The sequence below is a fragment of the Pezoporus occidentalis genome, unplaced genomic scaffold (assembly GCF_034315485.1).
Source record: "Pezoporus occidentalis ecotype Australia unplaced genomic scaffold, CSIRO_AGI_Poc_V1 ctg8, whole genome shotgun sequence".
NCBI lineage: Eukaryota > Metazoa > Chordata > Aves > Psittaciformes > Psittacidae > Pezoporus > Pezoporus occidentalis.
Genome location: NW_026916158.1, coordinates 8,926,362 through 8,950,533, shown reverse-complemented (window position 1 = coordinate 8,950,533; position 24,172 = coordinate 8,926,362). Strand labels below are relative to the sequence as shown.

General features: G+C 37.9%; 1 protein-coding gene across 7 annotated transcripts in view; it reads left to right on the top strand.

Annotated features, from left to right (window-relative positions):
* The window catches only part of PHC3 (polyhomeotic homolog 3), a 32,175-nt gene extending 12,390 nt beyond the window's left edge, over nt 1–19,785 (top strand). For 5 of the 7 annotated variants that reach the window (XM_062602998.1, XM_062602997.1, XM_062602996.1 and 2 more), the window contains 9 exons: nt 96–336; nt 1,811–2,688; nt 4,342–4,492; nt 5,553–5,806; nt 6,641–6,797; nt 10,892–11,006; nt 12,361–12,511; nt 12,603–12,834; nt 17,307–19,785. In XM_062602998.1, the coding sequence (XP_062458982.1) occupies nt 96–336; nt 1,811–2,688; nt 4,342–4,492; nt 5,553–5,806; nt 6,641–6,797; nt 10,892–11,006; nt 12,361–12,511; nt 12,603–12,834; nt 17,307–17,461 (2,334 nt within the window). In that variant the 3' untranslated portion in view covers nt 17,462–19,785. Of the gene's footprint in view, nt 1–95; nt 337–1,810; nt 2,689–4,341; nt 4,493–5,552; nt 5,807–6,640; nt 6,798–10,891; nt 11,007–12,360; nt 12,512–12,602; nt 12,835–16,227; nt 16,363–17,306 lie in introns of all 7 variants that reach the window. The other 2 variants (XR_009961645.1, XM_062603000.1) reach the window with 2 other exon arrangements.
* Nucleotides 19,786–24,172: the final 4,387 nt, after the last annotated feature.

Genomic DNA, 24,172 nt, shown 5'->3' with positions numbered 1-24,172 from the left:
GGGGGGTCCTGGATGTTTGTCATAAGTGTTCATATGTGGTGTTTTTTGTTTTGGGTTTTGTTTTGTTTTGTTTTCACATTTTGCTCGTTCCCCAGGTTCAGAACTTGACACTGCGCAGTCAGAAGTTGGGTGTATTGTCAAGTTCACAGAATGGCCCATCAAAGAGCAGCAGTCAAACTCAGTCGTTGTCTCTGTGCCCTAATAAACCAGTAACCAGTTCCAAGGGCAGCCAACCAGATCCTTCAGAAAGCAATAGAAAAGGCGAGAGCCCAACTCCAGAGTGTCGGAGTACACCAGTCACACGGGCATCAAGCATACATCACTTAATAACACCAGGTAGGATGAAGATGGAGCTGTAAGAAAGATATTTTAAAGTTTTTTTGTATATTATGGTTGTGTTGGAGTCCCATGGTACCTGACCAGGTTCTTTTAGGTATTCCACATAAAGATAGTTTAATGTTTCATAGCAAATTTACTAATTTGTTGATATTGGGGGTTATGCAGAATTTTGATTTAGAAGAGTGATAATACAGTGTTTTTAAATCGCAGTAAAAGCACAGTGTAGTTGCAATACACAGTTGAATCACAGCACAAACATGATTCTCCTTACTGTACTGGTCTGTATGTTATCAGGACATGTAATCCCTGGTCTCTGGGAAGCAGTATGTGGGCTGAAACCCCCTCAAGCCTCTTGCTGTCATCAAGATCTCTTTTGCTGGTGGTTTTCTGTTTTGTGGGTTTTCTGTTTTATTTTTGTCTTGTCTGTATCGTCAGACTGTTCTTATATGAAGTACTTACTTACATAAATCCATAGGTAATATTGCCCAAGAATATTAGTGGTTTGTATTAAGAGAAAATTCAAAATAAGCATGCAATTGCACGCAGTATATTTGCATTTTTAGCTTCCTTATTTTGAAAGAGTAATAGTTGTCTAGACAGTGGTCTGAATTCTGTGGAGTTTAGCTTGGCTTAATGGTAGCTTTTAGAGGAGTGAGACTGCGAGGCAGACATTCTTAAGGTATTGAGCCCTAATACTCTTCGAACTCACTTCTGTAAGGAAAAAATCCATCTTCACTAGCAGAATAAAAAAGACAACATAACTGAGTTTTTTCGCAAGTGGAAACAACAAAGCAAGAACAGGTTTGCATGTGGAGGAAAATACGTGTGCATGTGCTGTAAGGAATTACTAATGATTCGCTGGTTCACTTATAGGTGGTGTGCTATCTCTGGAAGTTGCTTTAGGTTCATACCTTTCAGTTTGTGTGTTCAAGATCAGGCAAATACTTTGAACGGTTTAAATTCATACTGAACTCTTGGAATTTTGTTTAGTCTCTTAAAATGGTATTACCTAAACTTTGACTTAGCAGTTATCAACAAATCCTGTTGACTGTGAAATTCTTATCTCTTCCATTCCAGTCTGCTACAAAGCAAACATTAAATACATTTAAAGTTGCATTAAATACTTAAATAAGTGAAGGCTGGATCAGCAATAGTCTTAGAGCTAACACCAAAAAGCCAAGTTTAGATACTTTTATATAGAAGGTACATGTATGTGCATGTACATGCAAAAAGCATGGCTGTATTCCTTTATTCATTGCTATGTTTTGCATTGGAAATTGATATATTCCTCTAATTATTCTTGTGTACTACATGCTGTCAAAGAAGATATTTCTAAACATAGGTCAGAGGGTTGCAAAAACTGTGCTGGCCTTACTTTAAAGTAGAAACTTAATTTCTTTTAATATTTTAATAATGTTCTCCAGATTTAAGAAATAAATACTGATTGTCACTTTTTTCCCCCCTCTCACAGCCTCATATTCTCCATTACAACCCCATTCTCTAGTAAAACATCAGCAGATCCCACTTCATTCACCACCTCCAAAGATTTCTCATCATCAGCTGATACTGCAGCAGCAGCAGCAAGTCCAGCCAATTGCACTTCAGACTCCTTCGGGTCAGGAACCCCCTCCATCGCAACACTGTCTGCCACTCCCAAGCCATGGTCTTCCTCCAGGTCCCAGCAGTGCGCAGTCTCATTGCTCACCTATTCACATGCATCCTCCACCTCTAACAGTATCTCCTACTCCATCCCAGTCAGCTCAGCAGTCAGTAGTAGTATCCCCTCCACCTTCTCACTCCCCTAGTCAATCACCCACAATAATTATTCACCCTCAAGCACTTATTCAATCACAGGCAAACTCCCTTGTGCCAGCAGCTCTTCAGCCAGAGCAGGCTGCTCCTCAGCAAACTACTGCCAATCCAGTTCGACCAATTGCACAGCCACTTAATCTTCCATCACATCTTCCACTTCCATCTTCCCCTGCTGTACATATAGGGTCAGTAGATCAGCCCAGCTTAGTTTCCCCAGGCCAACAGATCGTGTCCTCAACACCACACCAGCAATATTCAGCCTTGCAGTCTGCACCCATCCCTCTTGCAGCTCCTCCTCAGCTGTCAACTTCTTCAACCCAAATTCAACAACTGCCATTGCAGTCTGTACAGTCTTTACAAGTGCAGCCTGAAATTCTGTCTCAGGGCCAGGTTTTGGTTCAAAACACTTTGGTTTCTGAGGAAGAACTTCCTGCTGCAGAAGCTTTGGTCCAGCTGCCATTTCAAACTCTTCCACCACCACAGACTGTTGCAGTAAATCTTCAAGTGCAACCATCAGTACCAATTCAGTCTCCAGTGGTAAGTGATAATACTTCAGTCTTTTATTCTTTATCCTCAGCTTCTCCAAAGAGCTATAAGTCTGGCCCATTGGCTTCAGAGGGAGCTAAACCAAGAGCTAGACAGAGGGCCAGAAGAAACCTGTTGATAACAGAAACAAGTTTTAAGAAAACAGACATTTTTCACTGATTTTTTTTTTTTTTTTTTTTTTTTTTTTTTCCTTTGGTGGGAGGCTTTTTGTAATGGATCATCAGTCAAAAATACCAACCAAGAATCATGGAAGTCCAACTTTTGGACCTAAAAAATCTTCTCTCTTAATGAAATGGCAGCATATCTAAAGTTTAAAAAGCATATAAATATTATGTCAAGGCTTAGATACTTATGTCAAATTGGATTTTGATAGATATACCATATGTACTGTAAGCTTTACCTCTTTATGTTAATACAGATAAATACCAGCAATTGAAATTTTGAGTAGCAGAATCATCTCTACTGGGTGCAAAGTTAGATAGCAGATTATTAAGATAATAGAGTTCTGGATAATTAATTTTGTGCTAACATTGAAAAGATCATCTTTGTAAAAGAATAGGGTAATTTTTGATGCTGTCTCTGTGTTCCCCATCACTGCCATTTAATTTAGCTCAGTGTTAGTCTTGGATGTCTTCAGCTGTTTCAGCTGAAGGTTTCAGCTTCGCTCATTCTGAACTAAAATAATATACAATAAAATATCAAGGAAATAAAATTATATGCAGATAAAGCTGATGTTTAAGTTGGCATTGCTAGGCTTTAATGGTAACGTGCTAATGAGACTAATGCAAGCAAAAGAATCAAAAGATCTCGTAGGCTTTTTTTCAGGCTACCAACAGATTGAGGGAGGTCTGCTGTTTGATTTATGTTAAAAAGGTAATAATAATCTCAGTTCTCAGATATTTCATATAGAAATTGGGTGACAGTAGAAGCCAGGTTTGCTTTCAACAAGGTGATGTTTTACATCCTAATCCGCTAAACTGGCTGTCAGTAATTCACATAAATTCACTTCAACCGTTTTCAGGAAAATACCTTAGTCTAGCAATAGCTTGAAAGCCTTGGTGTACTCTTCTGAAATACTCAGTTTGATTACACTGCTGTATAGGATAGAGAGCAACTTGTAGATTTCTCATTATGTTCCCCATGCTCTAATTCCTCTTTCAAGGCCAGGTTGGACAGAGCCTTGGGTGACATGGTTTAGTGTGAGGTATCCCTGCCCATGGCAGAGGGGTTGGAACTAGATGATCTTAAGGTCCTTTCCAACCCTAACTATTCTATGATTCTATGTTACAAAGCTTGCATTTTGCAGAAGTGTTTAAATAGCTAGAAGTGTCTGTGTGTAGATAAAAATACAGCAAACTATAAAGATAAGGCAAGATCTCTGGTCTGTTCGATAGAATCTTGTCTCTTTATATTTTACTATTTATAACAAAATACTTCTTTTTCTCTCAAATTTTTCTCTCAAAGACGTTGTGATGTCCTCAAAGTTCATTGTTTTGTATGCAGTTTGGTAACTAGTATTTTATTAGATTAGCATATTTTCACATTTTAACTGGTAATTTATTTTAAAAACTGTATTTATGCAACTCTTCTAAGGTATTAAGATAGAATGGAACTCTCTCTAAAGCAATAGTTTGTTGGATGCAGATTTACCAAGTGGAGAATGTATGTGAAGAAGAGATGCCCGAGGAATCAGATTGTGTCCACATGGCTAGAACACCTACACCACCCACTTTGTCTCCACCAGCCATAAACTTGGGGAATGGAGAGGCACTTAATTCAGAAGATCCATTGTCAGGTGAGAACAAATATCGAACTGAAGTAGCTCTTCTGCTTAGAAACTCCTACTAGTTATTGATGGTTTAAAGGAAAAATCTCTAAATTTTTTTTTAATTTAGAGATATAATTTTTTAGTAAAAGAAACTATATGAGATATGCTCGAAATCCATGTGATAGAACAAATGTTTCGGTCCCAGATATATAGCTTATATATGTATTTGGATAATATGTAGCGCAGGAAATGCTTATTTGAGCTTTTTAGTATATACTTTTATACAAAAATCTTAACAGGAATGTCAGTCTCCAGTTAATCTTTAACTGATAGCTGTGTGATACCAACAAAATATGCTGACTGCTCTGTGAATTCGGGTCAGCAATCAAAAGTTGCTGCTGGAGTGGTTGACTACACTGTATGAGTCTTTGGAACAATTTCTTTTCATATATTCCTCAGTAAGGAGCTATTCTAATGCAAAAGCTACCAATGAAAATTTTTCTTCTTCACTGTATTGTACAATATACATGCCTGTATCAATCGTTGTTCTGCAAACTGATGTAACTTCCCTGATGTGCTAAATATCAAAATATATACCCTCTCTCTATGTGTTACGGGGTGTATGTGTGTATAGGTAGATAGATAGATATGCTATGGATATAATTGGGTTCTTAGAGGCTTGCTGTTGTGTATATTTGTGACCCTGCAGGCTACTGAGTCTCAAATCATGTCTGAAATTCTCTCTAGAAATATTTCAGCTGCTCAGTCTTGAGAATAGAATGTTCAAAAATACCGGGTTCTGCTTTTGACTTATGGATCTGTGATTTGTGTAGGTAATTAATGGCCAACTAAGTTTATAGTTCATAGATACTAAGTAAATGAAAATTTTGTGATAACTGTTTGTGGAATAGTCTGATAAGGAAAAGCATATTGTTTTGAAAGTAAAATCTATAAACCATAGGGAAGAACCTGTGTTACGGGATGGTGGGTGCAGGTGTGGGTGTGTTCATCTCTTCTTATTTCTAGAATTCTGAGCCAGTGGTTGGACATGAGGGATAAAACCACAAAATACTTTGTTTTTTTTCAGAACATGGGGGATTACCTTCAGTGACATCATCAGTCAGTGCCTCAGTAATTAAATCTCCGTCTGATCCTTCACATGCTTCTATTCCACCACCACCTCTTTTGCTTCCAGCAGCAACAACAAGGAGCAACAGTACCTCAATGCCCAATAGCATTCCTAGCCTAGAAAATAAACCTCCGCAGGCTATTGTTAAACCACAGATCCTGACCCATGTTATTGAAGGCTTTGTGATTCAGGAGGGATTAGAGCCTTTCCCTGTAAGTGTAAAAGTTGCTATGAGTTTCTTACTACTAATCTTTGAAACAGACTGGTTTTAAGGGTGAAGTTTTTTGTGGATAGTAGCTATTTAGGTCTTGAATAAATTTTCACATGTTGATTTTTAACCTTTTTTCCACTGACCGGTTACATGTTTCCTACAGCATTCAGTATACTTGTATACTGTTGGTATTGTCTTTCATATATAATTGGAATTCGTGATACTGTTTGGCTTGCCAGTATCACTGGATGACAAGGTACTAAATGAAAATGGAAAAACAGCTAAGTTACAGGCTGTATCTGGAGATAACTACAGAGAGTGATTTTTAGGCTAGCATTTGCAATAACTTCATTTTACATTCCTCTCCTAGGTACCTCAATTTAACTGATACCTTAATTTAAAGCTCTGAGTATGAGTCTGTGTTAAAATTCTAAAATGTTAGAACTTAGTTTAAAGCACTGGCAAGCCCCATGCTGAGCTCGGTGTAATTAGTACTGTGTCTGGTGAGAATTACTGTCTAAAATTTTAAATCCACAAATGAACAGTTTAAAACCTATGAGCCTGCCTTATTAACTAATTTAATTTGTCTCTTATTTTCCCATTCCTTCATTTCTCTAGATAAAATGTGTTTCTTCCTTCATTAAATGTAATTGCAAACTGCAGAGCAGGAGTGAGTCTGAGAAATGGTATTTAGAGCTTTGGCACTATATAATGATTCATTGACAGGGAATAGAAACTGTGATTCTAGTCTCAGTTACAACTGCTAAGTCACAAATACTGTTTTCAGTTATTCATTGTTCAGTTAATCACTGTTGCTTTGCTTTTATTGCAATAGGTAAGTCGTTCATCTTTGCTGGTAGACCAGCCTGCAGAAAAAAGATTGCTAGTGGAGGGTCAGATCATGAGTGTTGTGTGTGTTGAATCAGACTTGCAGAATGCAAAACATGCAGACAACTCATCGGACACAGAGATAGAGGATATGATTGCAGAAGGTTTGTAGTTTTTGTTTAAATACCGGTGTTACTCCCTTTTAGTTCTGTATGTATTACAGAATTTTCAGCCACCTCTGGATCTTCTGTTCCACATCTTGAGCAATTGCACAAGAGCTGGTTTTGGTGATATGGTTAAATCTGTCTTAATGCAACTCTTAGTTTTGTTCTTTTGAAATATTTCTTTTCCCTCTTTCATATCGAAACTGTATTGGGCAGGTTAAGAAAGGACAAATGCAGTGCCTGCTCCTGCCACAGGTCTGCATCAGGGAAGTACCTGGGAAAAGTCACGAGAGCATGTCCTGAGCAGTACCAGTTGTTGTCGCTATAGCTGTGCTTCAGCTACTTCCCACTCCAGACATTGTAAATTGTCATATAGTTAAAGCAATCTGTCTCACCAGTCCTGTCTCACAAGAACTTTCAGGGTGGCAACTCTGATGGCAGTTTGTTACTTACTGTGGTTTCTGCCTCAGTGAGTGGGACCGAAGTGCAGTAGGGAAATTGGCTGCATCCACTGTGTATCTCAGCAAACAAATGAGCTCAAGGATCTGTATTCTAGATTATTAGATTCTGTTACATTATTTTTTACCACAATGATTTATATTCATTACTGCTGGTAACTGTATTGGATCAGAGCCAGGTCAAGGATTGCAGACAAGGTAGAAAGCTTGCTTTGGAAAGCATTCTGAATTCAAGACGAGTATTTGTTGGTAGTGAAGTGAAGTAAACATGGCTGACATTTTTATGTAAGGCTGATACACTTTACCGGTCAGGCAATATGTATCTCAACTTAAAAGTATATTTTTACTTGTAGCACCTGTTTTTAGTAGGAGCTGATTTAGATTGGAAGGACATCACTAAAAGAAAATACTGATGGGTTGCAGTCCTTGTACGTGTTGATATAACATTTGTGCAGAGAAGTCAGAAACCATGGAAACAGTGCCTGAAAATGAAAAATAAAACATGATTTCCTAAATTATAGCTGATTATATGATTGCATTTATTAGCATTTACTAGCATTTATTAAATCCCTGCTTCATTTTTGCAGTAACAGTCGACTTCAGCGAGTGCAGATATTTGAAATACTGTGTTTTGTGACTGTAACTTTTCTTTTGCTTATGTTGTAATTTGTCTACATAGAAAAACGAAGAAACAATTTTTACAGAATCCATTTTTTAAATGTATTACACAATGCTCTACTGGAAAATAATCTGAGGCCCGTACCCTATTCTTCACTAACCTTCACGTAGGTGTGGCAGACTAAATTTCAGAAGGCAGGCATCTGTCATATTAATAGTTGAGGTTTGCAGCATCACTGGAAGTTTTCTAAACCTTTATTTCATTTAATTTGAAATCGCTGTTATTTTTTTGGTATAGTCTCCCAGTGAAGGCTTCCATTTAAACAGTTCTTTGAGAGAGAAGCCCTTTGATATGAAAGCATCAAACACAAGAGCCTTCAAAAAAGGAGGAAAAAAAAAAGGAAAAAAAGAAGTAATCATTTGGTAAATTTTGACTTGTTTGTCGTATTTTGGTTATTTTACAGCTCAGTTGAGTTACACTGCTTTTCTGCTACTTTTCTAAAAATGAGACTGGTAAATCCCTTAGCTTATGACTATGCTCAGTAAATTGCTATTAAATAAAATTGCTTTCTTGATCAAGCATACAGCTTTTTTTTTTTTTAATGCCTTGTTTCACCCAGTATATTTCAAACAAGAGAAACTTTTTGCCATCTGGCGTTTCTTCTGTGAAGCTCTGTTTGCAACAGTTATTTTGCCCTTAATTTGTTAGAGTAGATCTTAATTCAGTTTTCAATAGCATTCCCTAAGAACTTTTCGGTATTAACACTGTGTTGTTCCTCACATTTCAAACAGCTTGCTGTCATTTTATTGAAACATTCATGGTTTTGTTTTTATTTATTGTTCCTGACAGCTGGTGTTAGGTTTATATATGCAGTTTGCAGCTCCTCATTAGATGAGCTAGTAGGAAACATCCAACGCTGAGACACATCCATATATGTAGAAGTTGAGCAAAGGAGATTTTCTGATACTAAACCAGGGTATGATTGCTTGTAGGGTAGAAACATCTAATATGCAAAAGAACAGGCTCTTAATATCAAATTTCACTTCACTCTGTTGTCAGTTTTTTCCACATAGCATGACCTGGCTTGGGAATGAGTGCTTTGGGGTTTGTTTGTTTTTTTTTTTTGAGAGATGATTATTTATTTGAAGGATGCATCTCTGGTATTTCAGTTGGTCAGATTTGGTATGTTTCCGATTTAGAATCACAGAATCATAGAATCAGCTAGGTTGGAAGAGACCTTTAAGATCATCAAGTCCAGCCATTACCCCAGGACTGCCAAGACCACCAGTAAGCCACGTCACTAAGGGCCTTAACTGCGTGGTTTTGAACAGTTCCAGGGACAGTGATTCCACCTGGGCAGCCTGTTCCAATGCCTGATTACCCTCTCAGTGAAGAAATTTTTTCTAATATCCAACCTAAACATTCCCTGGCACAGCCTGAGGTGTTCTATCAGTTGTTACTTGGGAGAACAGACCAAACCCCACCTCACTGCAACCTCCTTTTGGGTAGTTGTAGAGAGCAGTAAGGTCCTCCTGAGACTTCTCCTCACCAGACTAAACAACTCCAGTTGTTTCCAGTTTTTATTTCCTGTGTGATACCAACTTACTCTGTTGGATACTTGCAACCTGGTAATTTTCAGACTGCCAGAAGATCTGTTGACTTCAGTTATATCCTCATACATGAGATACATTATTCAAATAACCTCTTTAGTATTTTGATCTCTTTGCTGCACTAGTGCTTATTCTTACCTCGTCAGTGCAAGCAATTTAGTGAGTTAACATCTCTGTAACAGACTTACATGTTCATAGTTAAAATCTTTCAATTAAACTTTGATATCTGCATTTATATTAGCTGACATCAAAGCTTTACAAAGAGTTTGAAACAAAAAGCTAGTTTGCAATTTTTTCAACTAATTATGTAAAATTAAAAGTATGTGGGAGTAGAATAGCAAGAGGCAAAGTATATGAAACAGTGACTCAGGTAAATAAGTGTGGAAGAGATGTGTGTTTGTTTAGGCCTCTAAAATTCTATAGAATTTTTTGAGCCATGTATTTTGTCCATGATTACAGCTGTGGTGTGCAGTTCTTTCACTTGACCCAAATGACCACAAAATGTTATATTTCAGTTTATACCAGTTTCACTCCTTTGCTCCTTCTGATGTATTTCACAGATGGTATGTGAGGATAAGGGTTGATTTTGGTGTTTTTTTTCCATGCCAGAAGTCAAGTTGGTTTGCAGATATGGTGGCATTATTCTAAACTATGTACAAACCACGCTTTATCCACTAAATACATTTCTAACAAAAGAGAGCGTAGACATTCAGCATGTGATGTGTATGCTGCCTTGACCTGCCTTCTTTTGAGCTCTTCTACTCTTTTATTCGTATTTCTCTCATGTGGTGTTTGAATTCTTCACAAGGAGCAGGAAAAGTGCATCCTCATCTCACCAACAGAAAAGTATTCTGTAACAGTAGACTAAATTAGTAGATGCTATAATTGTAGGAGGTTTTTTATTGTATAGAGTTTAACTTTTTCATAGTTAAGATTCAGTGTCTTACTTTCACAAGTCCCTTTGGTTGTAGCACTTGAAAGAAATTATTTTAAAAGGTTAACATGTTATGTCATTACAAGAGAGCTTGAATTCAGACCATGGATGTTCACTTCTCTTAATGAACTCTTTATAAGCAATTCATGAGGGCTGTGACACCTCTTCTTAATTGTTTGCTATGTTTGAGGCTGTACTTGCTCATGGATAGCATGAAAATTAACAAACGAGCTGATTAAGTTCATTGAATAACTTCATTGAAGGTTCAGTAAGGTTCAGTTTGCTCAAGATCTGTTCTATAGGGAATTACATCTATGACTTGCTTAACTTTGCACAGTTTTCTGTTAATCATAGTATTTAATTAAATGTGTTAGATATTTGAAAGTCTTCTGCCCACCTGCTTGAGATTAGAAATTTGAGCATAATTTTGTGTCATTGAAGCTGACTTCCTTATGCCTCATGCCTTTCTTTAGAAGGACTGGATGAAATTGAAAATGATCTTCTGAAGTGTGAATTTTGCGGGAAAATGGGATACTCCAATAAGTTTCTACGGTCAAAAAGATTCTGTTCCACATCCTGTGCCAAAAGGTACTTTGTCTAGTTAGTGATTAACAGTATCTGGTTAATGGAATAGCACCCAAATAGTACATGATGTTGAAAAATAAAGAAACAGTAAAACATAACTGCTTGCTACCTGCATTTGCAGAGTATATGAACACAAAGAGTTATGGTTGACTATAATGTATTTTAAGAAGATAGACAAAGAGGAATTCCAGTAAAATTGTGGACCTCTTTGCAGAGGGTGCCATGCTGTTGGACTTACGGGAAGGTGATGGGTGTCATGGAAGAGAAATTTGTTCAGGGTTATTAAGTTTGGAAATCAGTGCAGAGGTTCACAGGCCACCAGATTTTACAGATTTCTCATGTGCCTGTTGTCTTCCTCTTGTTGTTGGGCAATGTCAGAGAAAGAATGCTGGGCTGGGTGGTCTTTCTTACACTGTTTTGTGATACTAGGGTAAAAAACACACTGAATTTATCTTGGCATAATTGAAATGCTGCATAGACAAAAAAACATTGTTAAATGGTTTTAATAACAGTGTAAAATTTCTTTATGTGCATAAAGTACAGTACATCTGTACACACAGAAGCTTCTCCTTTCCTGAAAATAAGTGATGCCATTTGCTTGTGTGTGGTTTGCAGAAGAAACAGGCTGGTTTCTGTTTCTCTTTTGGTTTAGAAATGCTGCTTTTATTTTGGTTTGGTTGAGAGAGAAGGAATTCATAGTCAACATCTGAATGTAAAATATTGCATCATTACAGCTAGAAAATTTATATTTAACCCCAGATGTTTAGAAATGGGGAATAGTTTCACCACTTCTTCTGTTGCAGCAGTGTGCCTTGAAACCACCTTTCTCATATGTCTGCTGCTGTTTTAATCCTCCATGTGAGACATTCCCATTTTAAGTAGTGGGAATGTGTATTTTTGTATTTGGTACGTGTTGGGACACTACTAGCAAAATAATTTTAAGAGGGGATTTGCCCCATTGATGTTAAAATGAGATTTTTTGTCTCCATCCTCTTTTAACTTTTCCCTACCTAGATATCAGCTAGTTAGGGAAAATGGAAGCAAAAGACACAAGGTGACTTCGGGCTTTTAGCAGACATTTTAGAGAAGGGATCAGCCTACATGATAAAATGCAGAAGTATTTCTGTCACGGAAGAATGGAAAAGATGGACATCTTCCAGGGATGATCTAGATTCACTTGATCTTGCATCAAGACAAGGGGTTTGAGTAAATGGCCTTTGAGGTACTTTTGTGTTTCTGTGACAACTGTTGTCTTTAATTAGGCAGCATCTCTGCAACACTGTAATTTTCTGGTTACTTGATTGAAATCAGTCCAAAAAACTATTAGTTTGTTATTGAATATATCTTGCTTCTTTAGGCACAGCCTTAGTTGCACTAAGAAATTTGGGCTGTTTACATCAGACAAGAGCAGTCGCTGGAATCGGAAATCAGATAGCCAAAGTCTTGGGCGACGCGGGCGTCGACCGAGTGGCCCTGATGGGGCGTCACGAGACCATTTTCTTAGACAGGTCTGTGGAATATTTGCTTAAAATTATGGCATTGTTTGGGGAGTTACAAATAAAATCTAATACTGTAGTGTGTTTGTATTGCATTTTCCAGCTTCCCATTACTTACCCATCCCCAGAAGAAGATATGGCTCCTCATGAAGATGCTGTTCCAGCTGCCATGACCACCCGTCTGCGAAGACAGAGTGAAAGAGAGAGAGAACGTGAACTTAGGGAACTAAGAATTAGGAAAATGCCAGAGAGCATTGATTTGTTGCCAGTGGTGCAAGCTGACCCATCAGTATGGACTGTTGATGAAGTTTGGGCCTTTATACATTCTTTGCCTGGTATGTAATGTGCAATAACTTGTTTCGGTTTTCTTTTCTAACAGTGAAATTCTTTGCTTTTTAACATCAGTGTGATGAGGTGGTGTGGTAACCGAACTGCTGTACTCTTTAGTTGGTGCGGGAAACTGGAATGTGATTTGTTTCCTCTTACTTGTTCCTTCAGCCCAAATCCCATGTTGATAGAACTAGTCCCACTCCTGCTGTTGCGTCCAGGCTGATGGAGATTAGAGCTGTTACTCCCTTCAATCTGACTTCTCTCAAGAGGTCAGTGAGAGATCAGACATGCTTCCTCCCTTTTACGCTTGCTTCTTCTCTTTTCTCCTTACTTACTGCTTATTTAGTAGAAAAAGGAGAGAGTTATTTCCCTTTATACAACTGAAAAATTTGACAGACCTGTCCTAACATAAGTCATTAAAAAGGAATAAGCAAGTTTCATCTATGAAGTTAAACTGTTTTGCATAGCTTTGCTCGGTAACTGAAATGCAGAGGACTTCTGTGGATAGACTCTGTATACTGGTAGATGCAGTCTATTCTCAGAAAAAAATAATTTCTTTCTCCTTATTTACAAACATTTTCTTTAGCTCAGTGTTCACAGTTACCTTTCTGTCATCTTCAGGTTATTTGACACTTACGTCTCATTTCCTAACTGTCCCAAGCTTTAAAGCTTCACTACCCCTCTTTCCCAAGGGTGCCATTCTATGTGATCAGATACTGTAACCGTTCCAGCTAACAAGGCAGGTCTCCACAATAGCAGTCATACAAGAATTTTTGTTGCTTACCCATGTAACTCACATGTCAAAACATTGAAACCAGGTGAAGTCTGTTCCTGATTTTCTACTTCTTCTGGAATGCTAAACTGTTTTTTTGTGTGTGTATCCCATCAGGCTGACAACTTACAAGGAATTCATTGCTAAGTCATACACGTTGTTATGAAAAAATCTTTTGTAAAGTGGATCAGGCAAAGAATTGAGTAAGGGATGTCTTAAATCAGCAAAAATCATCCTTGAAGTATGTCAAGTATGACATACTTCAAGTATGACAAACTATGAAGTATGTTTCTTCTGATAGGTTTGCAATTAAGTTACATCCTCTGCTTTGGGAACCTGCAGTGATGTCTGTAAAAACAAGCAAAGCTCCTTAGATGTGAGACATGGTCATTCATGTTTCTGTACTTCAGCTGTGTTATTGGGATGTAACTATAATGCTGCTGGTTTTTTATAGATTTGAGGCTCTAGTTAACTCTGTAAATTCCTGATCCAGGGTTCTGCAAAGAATAAACAGTAGTTCTTGTCCTAGAAAACTTAAAGTACCACATAAGCACAATTCACTCCCAAGTATGAAAACAAAAATACTATTATTAAAATGTGGTTTCTGTTTTGAAACCATTACTTTTACAATACTTTACCAGATGCTGAATCTGGGTTATTTTGGTATGGGTATTTTTGTGTTCTATACAAGAGGTAATCTTTGATTTTAAGCAGCTTTGTATTTCTCTGTATTTAATGAAAATTTATTATAATTACTCATTCCCATCCATATTAAGGAAAATACTTCTTTAAAAAAAAACATAAGTTCAATAGGTATTTAAAATGACATTCAGAACCTGCCAGAACTTTGATTGTTATATAGCTACATTCATGTTGTTTGGCAATTTGAGGGTTTATTGTGCTCAGTATATTCTCAAGCCACTCTCTTGAAAAAATATTATTCAGATGCTGCCAGAGTTGAATGATACAAGAAGTAATGTAATTGACTTTCATTATGCTATTTTGCAGTATATACTTGGTGCAGTCCATGCAGACCATCTGCCATGTTGTAGGAGACAGTGATTTGTCAGCTTTCCATAAACATTAGGGACATCTGTTTTGATTTACCGCTTTCTGCGTAGAGTCTGTAGCCGAGACCTAACTGCAGTAAAGTGTTGTCAGGCTTTCCATGAGGTCCTCTAAAGCCTTTTGGAGAACTGAAGTTTGTGGACACTCATTTCTTCTGGGGGAAGAGACAACAGTTTAAGCCCCAGTGGATTTGCTCCTACTTTCTTTCTTCAGCTGCAAGATTAATGGTCTTTCACCCATTTCCCATCATTTTTTTTAGCTCAGTTGTTGCACAACAACCAATTGCTAAAGTGCTTAAGAATACACAGTGTGCTTGGATGAAGGGACTTAAATGCATTCAACTTTCATCCTTTGCTTTTCCAAAATCACTTTGATAAAGAGTATTTTAGGAGAGGTTCATTGAAATGCTTCATATCCTGCGTAAAGAAAAAAAAAGAATGCTGCAACTACAACCAGTAATCTATTTTAATAGGACCACTTTTGTTCCTAAATGTAAAACCTCTTGATCTCTCAGTTTCTTTGCAAATGTTGTGGTGTGACAATTGCCATGTTCAGGTCTCAAGTCAGACATAATTTTGTCTGTTGTCAGCATATAAATAATAATCTTTGTTATGATGCTAGAACTCTTAAATCCTCCTAAGAATGATCAGTTGTCTTAAGATTTTTCTTCATGTTAATGGCAGCATTATCTTCACTTGGTAGCTGCAATTGGCAGCATCTTTCCAAGGTGCTCTCTGACAACTCTGGGCTCTTGAAAAATGTTTTCCTATTGAGTGTGGTACAGTTTGTAGCTGGGCTGCACTAGTGCATCACCGCACCTGAAATACTGGAAGTAAATGTTATGGGACACATGCAAACACTAAAACATTTTAATGATTTTAGTGGCTATAGAAATACTATTTGTGACAAACTCCCCCCCCCCCCCCCAAAAGATACCACTCTAATTTCTTGTTACAATAAATAATTCCCAAGAACTGAGAATTTATTGTTTATTGAAGTTATGTTGTTTTAAATGCTGTGGAAAATAGCCCTTAGTTCTGATTAAAAGTTAGTTAACTGCTACAGAGTAACTGTTGTACCTTTGTGACTGTAGTTTATATAATTGTAACCTAAACTACAGAGGTTTACAGGTATAGCCTTATTTCATGATAAAACCTTTTCCTCTTCAGATTATCTTTTCATTTTTCCCTAATAAAGTGGCAGCTAATTGTTGCATGAGGCCTGCAATTAACACGATACTAAAATTAATTAACAAATCATTGAAAAAAATTGTGCTTTTGTCTTTGTGAAAAGCTAACATTGTCCAACCTTGAACGTTATGACCACTGGACAGTAATAATCCAAATGAATTAAGGTTTGGATGTTGATACTTTGTTCCACATGTCCTTTCAGTTTTTCTTACACGTTTTTAAATCCAGCAGGAAATTAGACTACCTCTTCTTTCTAGAATTTAAATCTGAATACACAAAAGAACATGAAATTAATTAATTGCTGTCGTCTGGGGTGGAAAAGGAGTTCTTCACAGTATTTTCATCTCTAAAATAGTATACTTTTAGAGCAGGGGAAAATATAAAAATGCCCCCCAAAAAAGCTTAACTGAGGAGTAATTGAAAGCAGGAATGCTAGGTTGAGCACAAATTAAAATGTGTCTGAAAGGCTCTGAAATAGATGGAGAGACCAGGGGATTGAGAATGTAAGTATATAAAAAAAAACATGAAAAACATGGCTTTGGGGAAAGAAGCTTCACATAAACAACTGACAATGAGTATTCTTATTCACACTGTTAGAAGACTTTTGTCCGTGTAACAAAGCTGCCACACAACCAGGCATAACTAACTGTTTCTGTGTAACAGATCTCCAGAACATCTTTTCAGGAACCTTGTGTTTCCACAGTGTTCTTCGGTGGAAAGGAGCCCTAAATTACCTGGCACAGTCCCACGCATGAATAGTCCTTTTTCTTACACTGTAGGCCTCAGTAACCTGAGACCATATTATTTCATGTTCAGAAAAAGAGTGTAATTTATTTTTTAAATCCAACTCGTTTAAAATTGCACTTGTGAAGGGAGTTGCTGCTGTGTATAGAATAGTCACTGAGGTAACTGATGATAAATGTCGTCGTGAGACAGTTATGCTAAAGCCCATAAATCAAAGTTCTGTTTACTTAACCCACTCGTGGTAACATACAGATGGAATTAACACTTTTTGGAAATTGTAGCTGTGTAACTTTTCTCAGCGAGTTGTAGAATGTGCGTTTATCTTTTTAGTGCTGGAAAGAGCCCACTTGAATTATACTCTTACTTGATTGTTATTTCAGCAGTATTTTGCTAGTGTCTTCCAACTCTGAGATCATGGTGGTTGTTCCTCTTAAGGAAATGAGAAAGATGTCTTTGTTAAGACTTGAAATTTCCAATGAGCAGTTGTCCAATAATTACAATGCAATTAGAGGCTGTAGTAAAAATTACTTTCAGATTATCTCAGAAGTTCCCATCCTAATACTGGACTCTTGCATGTGTCTTAGGTCAAGCTGAAGGGATGAGCACTGGAAATTGTGTAGCTGAAAAGCTCTAGTGTGGACAGTCATTGCATCTAAGAATGCACATTTCTAACCCAGTAATTCTTTCTTCTGTTTCCTTGTAGGTTGTCAAGATATTGCGGATGAATTTAGAGCACAAGAAATTGATGGACAAGCTCTCCTCTTGTTGAAGGAGGATCACCTTATGAGTGCAATGAATATTAAGCTTGGACCTGCATTGAAAATCTGTGCACGTATCAATTCATTGAAAGAATCCTAGGGGGTGAACATGAAAGTTTAAACAACAGTTTCTCAGTGACAGAACTGACAGTAATACGCCAACATCTTCACTGTGGCATGAGTGTTACTGTGGTGTTTTGTTAAATATATGGGGGTTTCCCCACATAAAGACTTTAAAATGTACTTTTGATTATACCAGGTTTATACTACTATACTCTGTAGTTTCCAACAGTTAATAGGTTCATGGTAAACCCTGAGTAATACTTTGAATTGAAGTGGTAGTTCATGCAAAAACATGAAGTGAAATATGCTGTGATAGGTTAAATATTGCCCAACATGTACTTTGTAAGTTTAACACCCCAGCACCCACCCCAGCCTAAACACCATTTAAATTGTGTTGCTGTATTCTGAAAGATTTTTGCCACATACAGCAGGTTTTGGACTGAAATAACGGAAGTGTCCACAGACCTTGTGGAAGTACTAATAACGGTAAAATGCTATGCATTCAGTTGTTTCTTTTAGTCTCAAGCAAATTGTAAGGGGTAGGTTGGCAGCTAGTTTTCCTTGTGTAGGCTTACCCTTATCTCTGCCACTGTAGTATTTTCCTGAAGTCTGGAAATACTGTAAACCATGTAGACGCCTCATCAAAATCCTCATCATCAGGCTACTGAAATGCAATGGCTTAACAGTCTTGCCAGAGGTAACTGAAGCACATGTTACTTTACTCTTTGTATGCTGCTATGCACTAAGAGGGCATTAAATTGTTAGGTTTGTAGTTCTGCATGCTGCTAGTTAAACTAGACCAGCAGTTCTCAAATGGGGGTTCAGAATGGATCCTGAGAAGGTGTGAGAACACTCAGGGTTCAGGTTCCCAAATGCCTAGGTGTGACCGGCTGAAAAAACTGCAGCCAGAATTAGCTCATGTTGAGACAAGCGTACTTCAAAGACTGGAGGTAGAGAAGGGGTGGCATAGCTCAGATGCTCTTTTTCTTGATACCTCTTCTAACTTGTCTTTCTCTGTAGTGCATTCCTATTGCCTCACTGGAAGCTTCCAAGCACCTTTTATTTGTCCACTGGCCAGCGTGAGCTGGGCTTGCAGTAGTCTGAGGAAGGAGCATGGCGAGTTGCTCTTTGAGGTCCCTTCAGAGCTAGATGTAGAAGTGGCTGCTGCTGCAGTGAGGGAGCCTGGAGTTGTGGGTCAGCAGGAGGAGTGCTGCCACTAGGCAGCTCTGGGGGAAAGCTCTGGGGGCCCTGCTTTGTCCCTCTAGCAGGAGATTTTCATGTCAGTGCTACAGCCCCAGGCGGTGGGATTTTAGTGTCTCCATCTTCCCTCTCTCACATGCTGTGTAGAAAAAATATGCATTTCCCCAGTTACTGACACTCTCAGAAGCTGCTTGGGCTCTGAGGCAGCAGCACCTTCTCAGGCTTTGCTTCCCATCATATGTGTATGGATGTTCATGGATGTATTTTGTACCTTCTGTTCCCTCCCTTTTGCAGCTCCACTCCCCTTATGTACAGACCAAGATCCCTAAACAGGGAAAGAAGGGCACCTGTGCTGATAAAGTTGTTGTGTATATTTGAATTAAATATGTGTATGTGTCTGCAAATAATGTATTTTGTATTTTATGCAAATTAATGCATAATATATGATTTTGTAGGAAGACATTCAGGGCGACTGTAAAGTATTCCTGAAAAGGAGTCACTGATGAAAGTTTGAGAACTGCTGACCTAGATCAAAAGGAGTTAATGCACATACACTGTCTGAAAGGAAGGTTTATGACAGGTAGATTAATATGTATATTATTTAACTGATGACCTTAAAGAGTAAATTGGGATTACAGAAAACTCTGTGCTTCATTTTCCTTTAATTAGACTCTTCCTTTGTTTCTGCTAACAAACTTTCTACTGCTATCTTCCAGAGATAAACATTAGGGTCATTGGTTTTAATTATAACTGTTTGAGCTTACTAACAGCAGATGTTATTAATAATTTATTAATCACTGAAGCTCCAAGTTAGGACAACCCATTGCTGTTACGTGCTAATATGTAGTGAGAGCCTTATCCAAATGGCACCAAAGGCTGTAGAGAATTAATTGATAACTGGGTTTATTTTGGAGGGAAGTTGCTAAGCACTTTCTAATTTGTTTTCTCTGTCTTCAGTTACTGTTGTAAAATAAACTTCGTAGTTGAAGGTACAATGTTTGGCAATGTTCATTGGAAAGATATTCAAATGATGGAGACAGTAGGTTCCCATTTGTAGCATTTCTGTAAGATAAAACATGTAGCATATCTGTAACATATGTTCTAAAGGATATGTTCTGTTTTAATGAGCTAATTGAAGACTAAAGATATCTTAGATACTTATTCTTTGGCTTTTGTCTTAAAGTTACATTATTTTTATATGAAAATTTCACTGGCTAATTTTTAAGCTGTCTTCTGATTGTACTGCCCCCTGGCAATGTAAAAAGCAAGTACACGTAAATGCGATTCAATAATGTCTTAACGCATATATGAAAACATGGATTTAAGAGTCTTATTTAGGCCTGCAGTTAACCACAGTGTTACATGCATGAAAATTTCACAGCTGTTCTAATTTGCTTTATTAGACAGCTTCAGGAGACCTAGTGCTTATGTACAACTCTTGGACGTAATCACTGACAGATGCCAGGAGCTCAGAGTAGACCTGATTAATGCACATCTGTTCTGGTTCTTCTGGTACGCTACACTTCCCGTGGTTTTGGGAGAGCCACAGATAGTGAGTTATGCTTTAAATATTCATGAATGCAGCAACTAAGAATGTGGGCCTTATGTATCCTGAAAGTGCTTTCTCCTTCACTGATTTTGGCATTAAACAGGAACTTACAAGCAGACACAGTTGCACCTACCTCTACTGATAGAAATGCATGGGTGTTGGAGTGGTAGCCAGTAGAGCTGTATCAGTAAAACTGGTTTTAAAAAATACCACAGCTGTACATGCAAGTACACTGGAAAACTCAAGTGCAACTGAAGTCTACATCAGAAGCTTTTGAGTTTACTCAGAAAAGCAATACAATACTTGGAGTGATATTCCTCCAGAACCATTGTACATACCAATCTCTTGTTTCTGTTCATATGGGACCATTTCCCATGGCTTTTCCCAAAAATTAAGCTAGGCCCTCTTGCAAAAGAAGAAGTATTGCAGATTTTGAGTATTTTTTAACACTTGCTTCTGCTGGGTGTGTCTACAAGAAATCCTTTCTGTTAGCTTTATTTCCTGGGGGTTTGTTTTCTGTGTTCAGACTGCTGCTGTTGTGGGCTACATCTTGTGCTAATCCCTGCAATATTTCAATTCCTATAGAAAGGACTACAGGATGCTGTAGGATCTTAGCTTAAAAGGGAGGTATGTTGGATGTTTTTTTCCCTTTTTCACCACTGGTCTCCCTCCTAACCAGCTCCTTAATGCAGACTGCAGAATTAGCTCAGGGTAAAACCCATTGGCAGAGCACTAGGCAGAATGTGACTGTAAGGATTTCTTCCAGGAGTTTTAACTACTACACTTGGCTTGGCTTCAGAGTTTATTTTGGTTTTTAAAGAAATGCACCTGAATAGGCAAAATTGGGTATGCAAACTCCTCTGCTTAATCTAGTTTTTATCACTCAGCAACCCTGCTTTGCAGCAGAAGCAGAGCACTCTGACAGGGAAGCTTGGCCACCTCCTCTGGGAGCTCCAGGCTGCTGCTGCTTCAAAAACAAGCATTGCCAGTGAAGGGTAAGTTCTCCCAGACAGCCCCCATTGCCTCACATTTGGCACATTTATAAGACTTTTATCATCTTTGCTTATATTGAGAGTAAAAAATAACCATCTTGCCAAACTAAACTGCCATTTCTCTTGGATCACCAGGGTTTTCAAGGAGACTGCATCATAAATCCATCCTTTACCTGTTAATCCAGCATACTTTTTTTCCAGAAATGAAGCTGTGTTGATGGGGAGCGTAAAACTTTTGCTGGATTTGTGTCAATGAGATATCTCAGAAAGTTTATATCCTGCAGGCATCTATTTTCCCATTTCTTTCCTTTGAAAGCAGTTTTTTTTCCCCCCAACTTCTTTTTGGACAAATCACGAGTGGGAATCCAGCCTTCTGAGTAGAACAGATGGAACAGTCCATTCCAACTGCAGGTGTGGCAGGAAGAGGAAAGGAATGGAATAAGTGGGTTTATGACAGCTGTTGTGTAACTTCTTTACCTTGATGTTAGCTGTAAGGAAATGGTTCACATATAAAACAATATTTTTTTTTTAATGTAGTAAGACGTTGCTGGGTGTAGTGTGCCACTGCCTGGCATAACAGTTAAAACTACTGCCAGTTTCAGATGACACTTCTCATCTTAATACCACAATACTGATACACAAACTTATAGCTCAGTAGCTTAAGAAGTTTCTTACGCATTGACAAATGTGATCAAAGAATTCAATGACAGCTGTATTGCAAGTCCTGGTTCTGCAAATAATTAGACATTAACATAATTTATACCATAAGTAGTTCTCCTGATTGTATTGAAACTACTCATATCAAAATTATGCATGTGTATAAACGCTTTCAGGGTTATTTTCTTAGCAGTATTGCATAGAAATGTCCTGTTAGCATATATTTGGTTAAGTGACAGCTCTGTATCTAGACGTTTACTCATAAATTGCTCTAGGTTGCAGATAATGACTCTGCAAAGGAATCTATGTAGGATACTTCTTTTAAACATTTACCCATATTGAGATGGAGAGAAACTAACATTTTAAAGTATTTTCATTTAAAGATACTGTTTCTGTTGAATGACAAGTAGAACAGGTATGAACAAAGCTATAAATGTGTAATTTCAGTGTCGGGTACAGTACTTGCTTGTAGTGAACTAATTTCGGAACATGATTTTTGCCTTGATGGGTGTCAGCTATGTTGGTTGGAGTGTTTTGTCCTCTACTTGTCTCGGCACTGCCACGTGTATTAAAGACCCCATCCTAAAGCCACTTATAGGTTTGTGTAACCTCTGCATTGAAACTTGCACATGCTTGCTCATTCCCTTTAAAGTTGTGGGTGTTATTTACTGATCACTTACAGTAATGTGGAAGGAAAAAGAAGGAAATAGGAGGTATGTAGTAAGCTTACAGTCTACCTTTTGTAACCACTGATCTGACTTTTCCAAAGCACAATTCCAGGAGTCAGTGTTATAAACAGATTTCAAGTTAAAAAATGTTAAAGCTTCCTGCTGAATTATCCCAAATTACTGTGCACAATAAGGAGCTAGAAAAAGGAGATCTAAAGGGAATTTTTTTCCATCTAGAAAGTATAATTTCAGTAGAACTGTACATTCATAGTGATGATAAGTATCGTTAAAGTGTAACATGTAACACTTAGAGCATCTTAATTGGGTGTAAAAAGCACTGTAGTGTTCTGTAGGGTTGTCAAAAGGCTTACAGTATTGGTTGTAGGTACCAAAGCACATATGCTTGCTATTACGGGATTAGGCTAAAGCACAAATATAACTGATTCATGAAGCATATCTACTTTGTTGGTGAAGCCAAGTCAGCCTGTGGTAAGGCTTGTGCATTGTCCTCAGCTGCCTGGGTAGTGTGCTAGCAGCCAGGATGCTGCTGTCCTCTGGCAGCTTTGTGCAAAGTTGGATGTTTGAAAGAACAACGAGGTATTATGCAGACCCAGCCTCCTTTTTAAGTAGTCTTTGTGTCACAGTGTTAACAAACCAGTATTGATCAGGAAAGATGTGTGTAAAGAAAGAAAGGATTTATTAATGAGTGCCAAATACTTCTATTTAGGGTTGAAGAGACATAGAATATCTCATTAATGTGTGGGGGTTTTTTTAAGGGATCCTTCATAGGAGGAAAGTACAGAAGTTCCTCACAAAGGGTTAAGATTTCAGCTGCTGTTGCCATTAATATCAAATAATCCTATAAGAATTAAAGACTAAAGTGTTTGAATCGTATAAGGCCATTAGATACTGGCTCAGCACAAGAAGTAATGTACTGAGGAGATAGCTCAGTGGCTGGCTGTAGTTGTTTCCTAGCATGGCTTCTCTCCTCTTTCTGTCTGGCAATGAAACTGAGATCCTGTTGTAGAGAGTAATGGTTTATGGTTGTATGGCTGGACTCAGGGTTCACTCTTCAGACTTCCCAGAAACAGACAAAAGAAAATGTACAGAGAAAAGACTTAGTTGTTAGGAAGGATCCCCCTCCATTAAAAAATCAAGGATAAAAGTGGCTTACAAGGAAAGTTGCTGTTATATTTTGAAATAGCTATTTAGCAGGCTTAGGCACCACAGTTGGATGCTATGTGAGGACCTGCAGTGCCACTACAGCCAAGGTTTTCTCTTCGGCTCTTCTTCCCCAAGAGTATGGAAGAATGGATTTGATAGTGATACAGTTCTGTAACATCACTATGTTAATATTTGCTTTGGCTGCATGTTACGTCTTCCCTGTAAAAGCTAAGATTTTAAAACCTTAAAATGGCTTTAGAAGCACTGCAGCAGCTATAGGAGTTCTGCCACAGCAAGATAGACGGGGTTGTGTAAACTTTAATTAGGGGTTGATAGGCCAACCCACACTGATAAATAAAGTATGTCAGCAGCCTTACCCAGCTGGAACTGCAAGAAGTGCATCACCCACAGACCTTAATGAATCAGGACGGTGAGACCAACCACACAAAACAGAAGCATCTGAAGTGTTCCTGAAAATAACTTTGCCTTCATCTGGTGTTAAATTAATTTTAAATTAG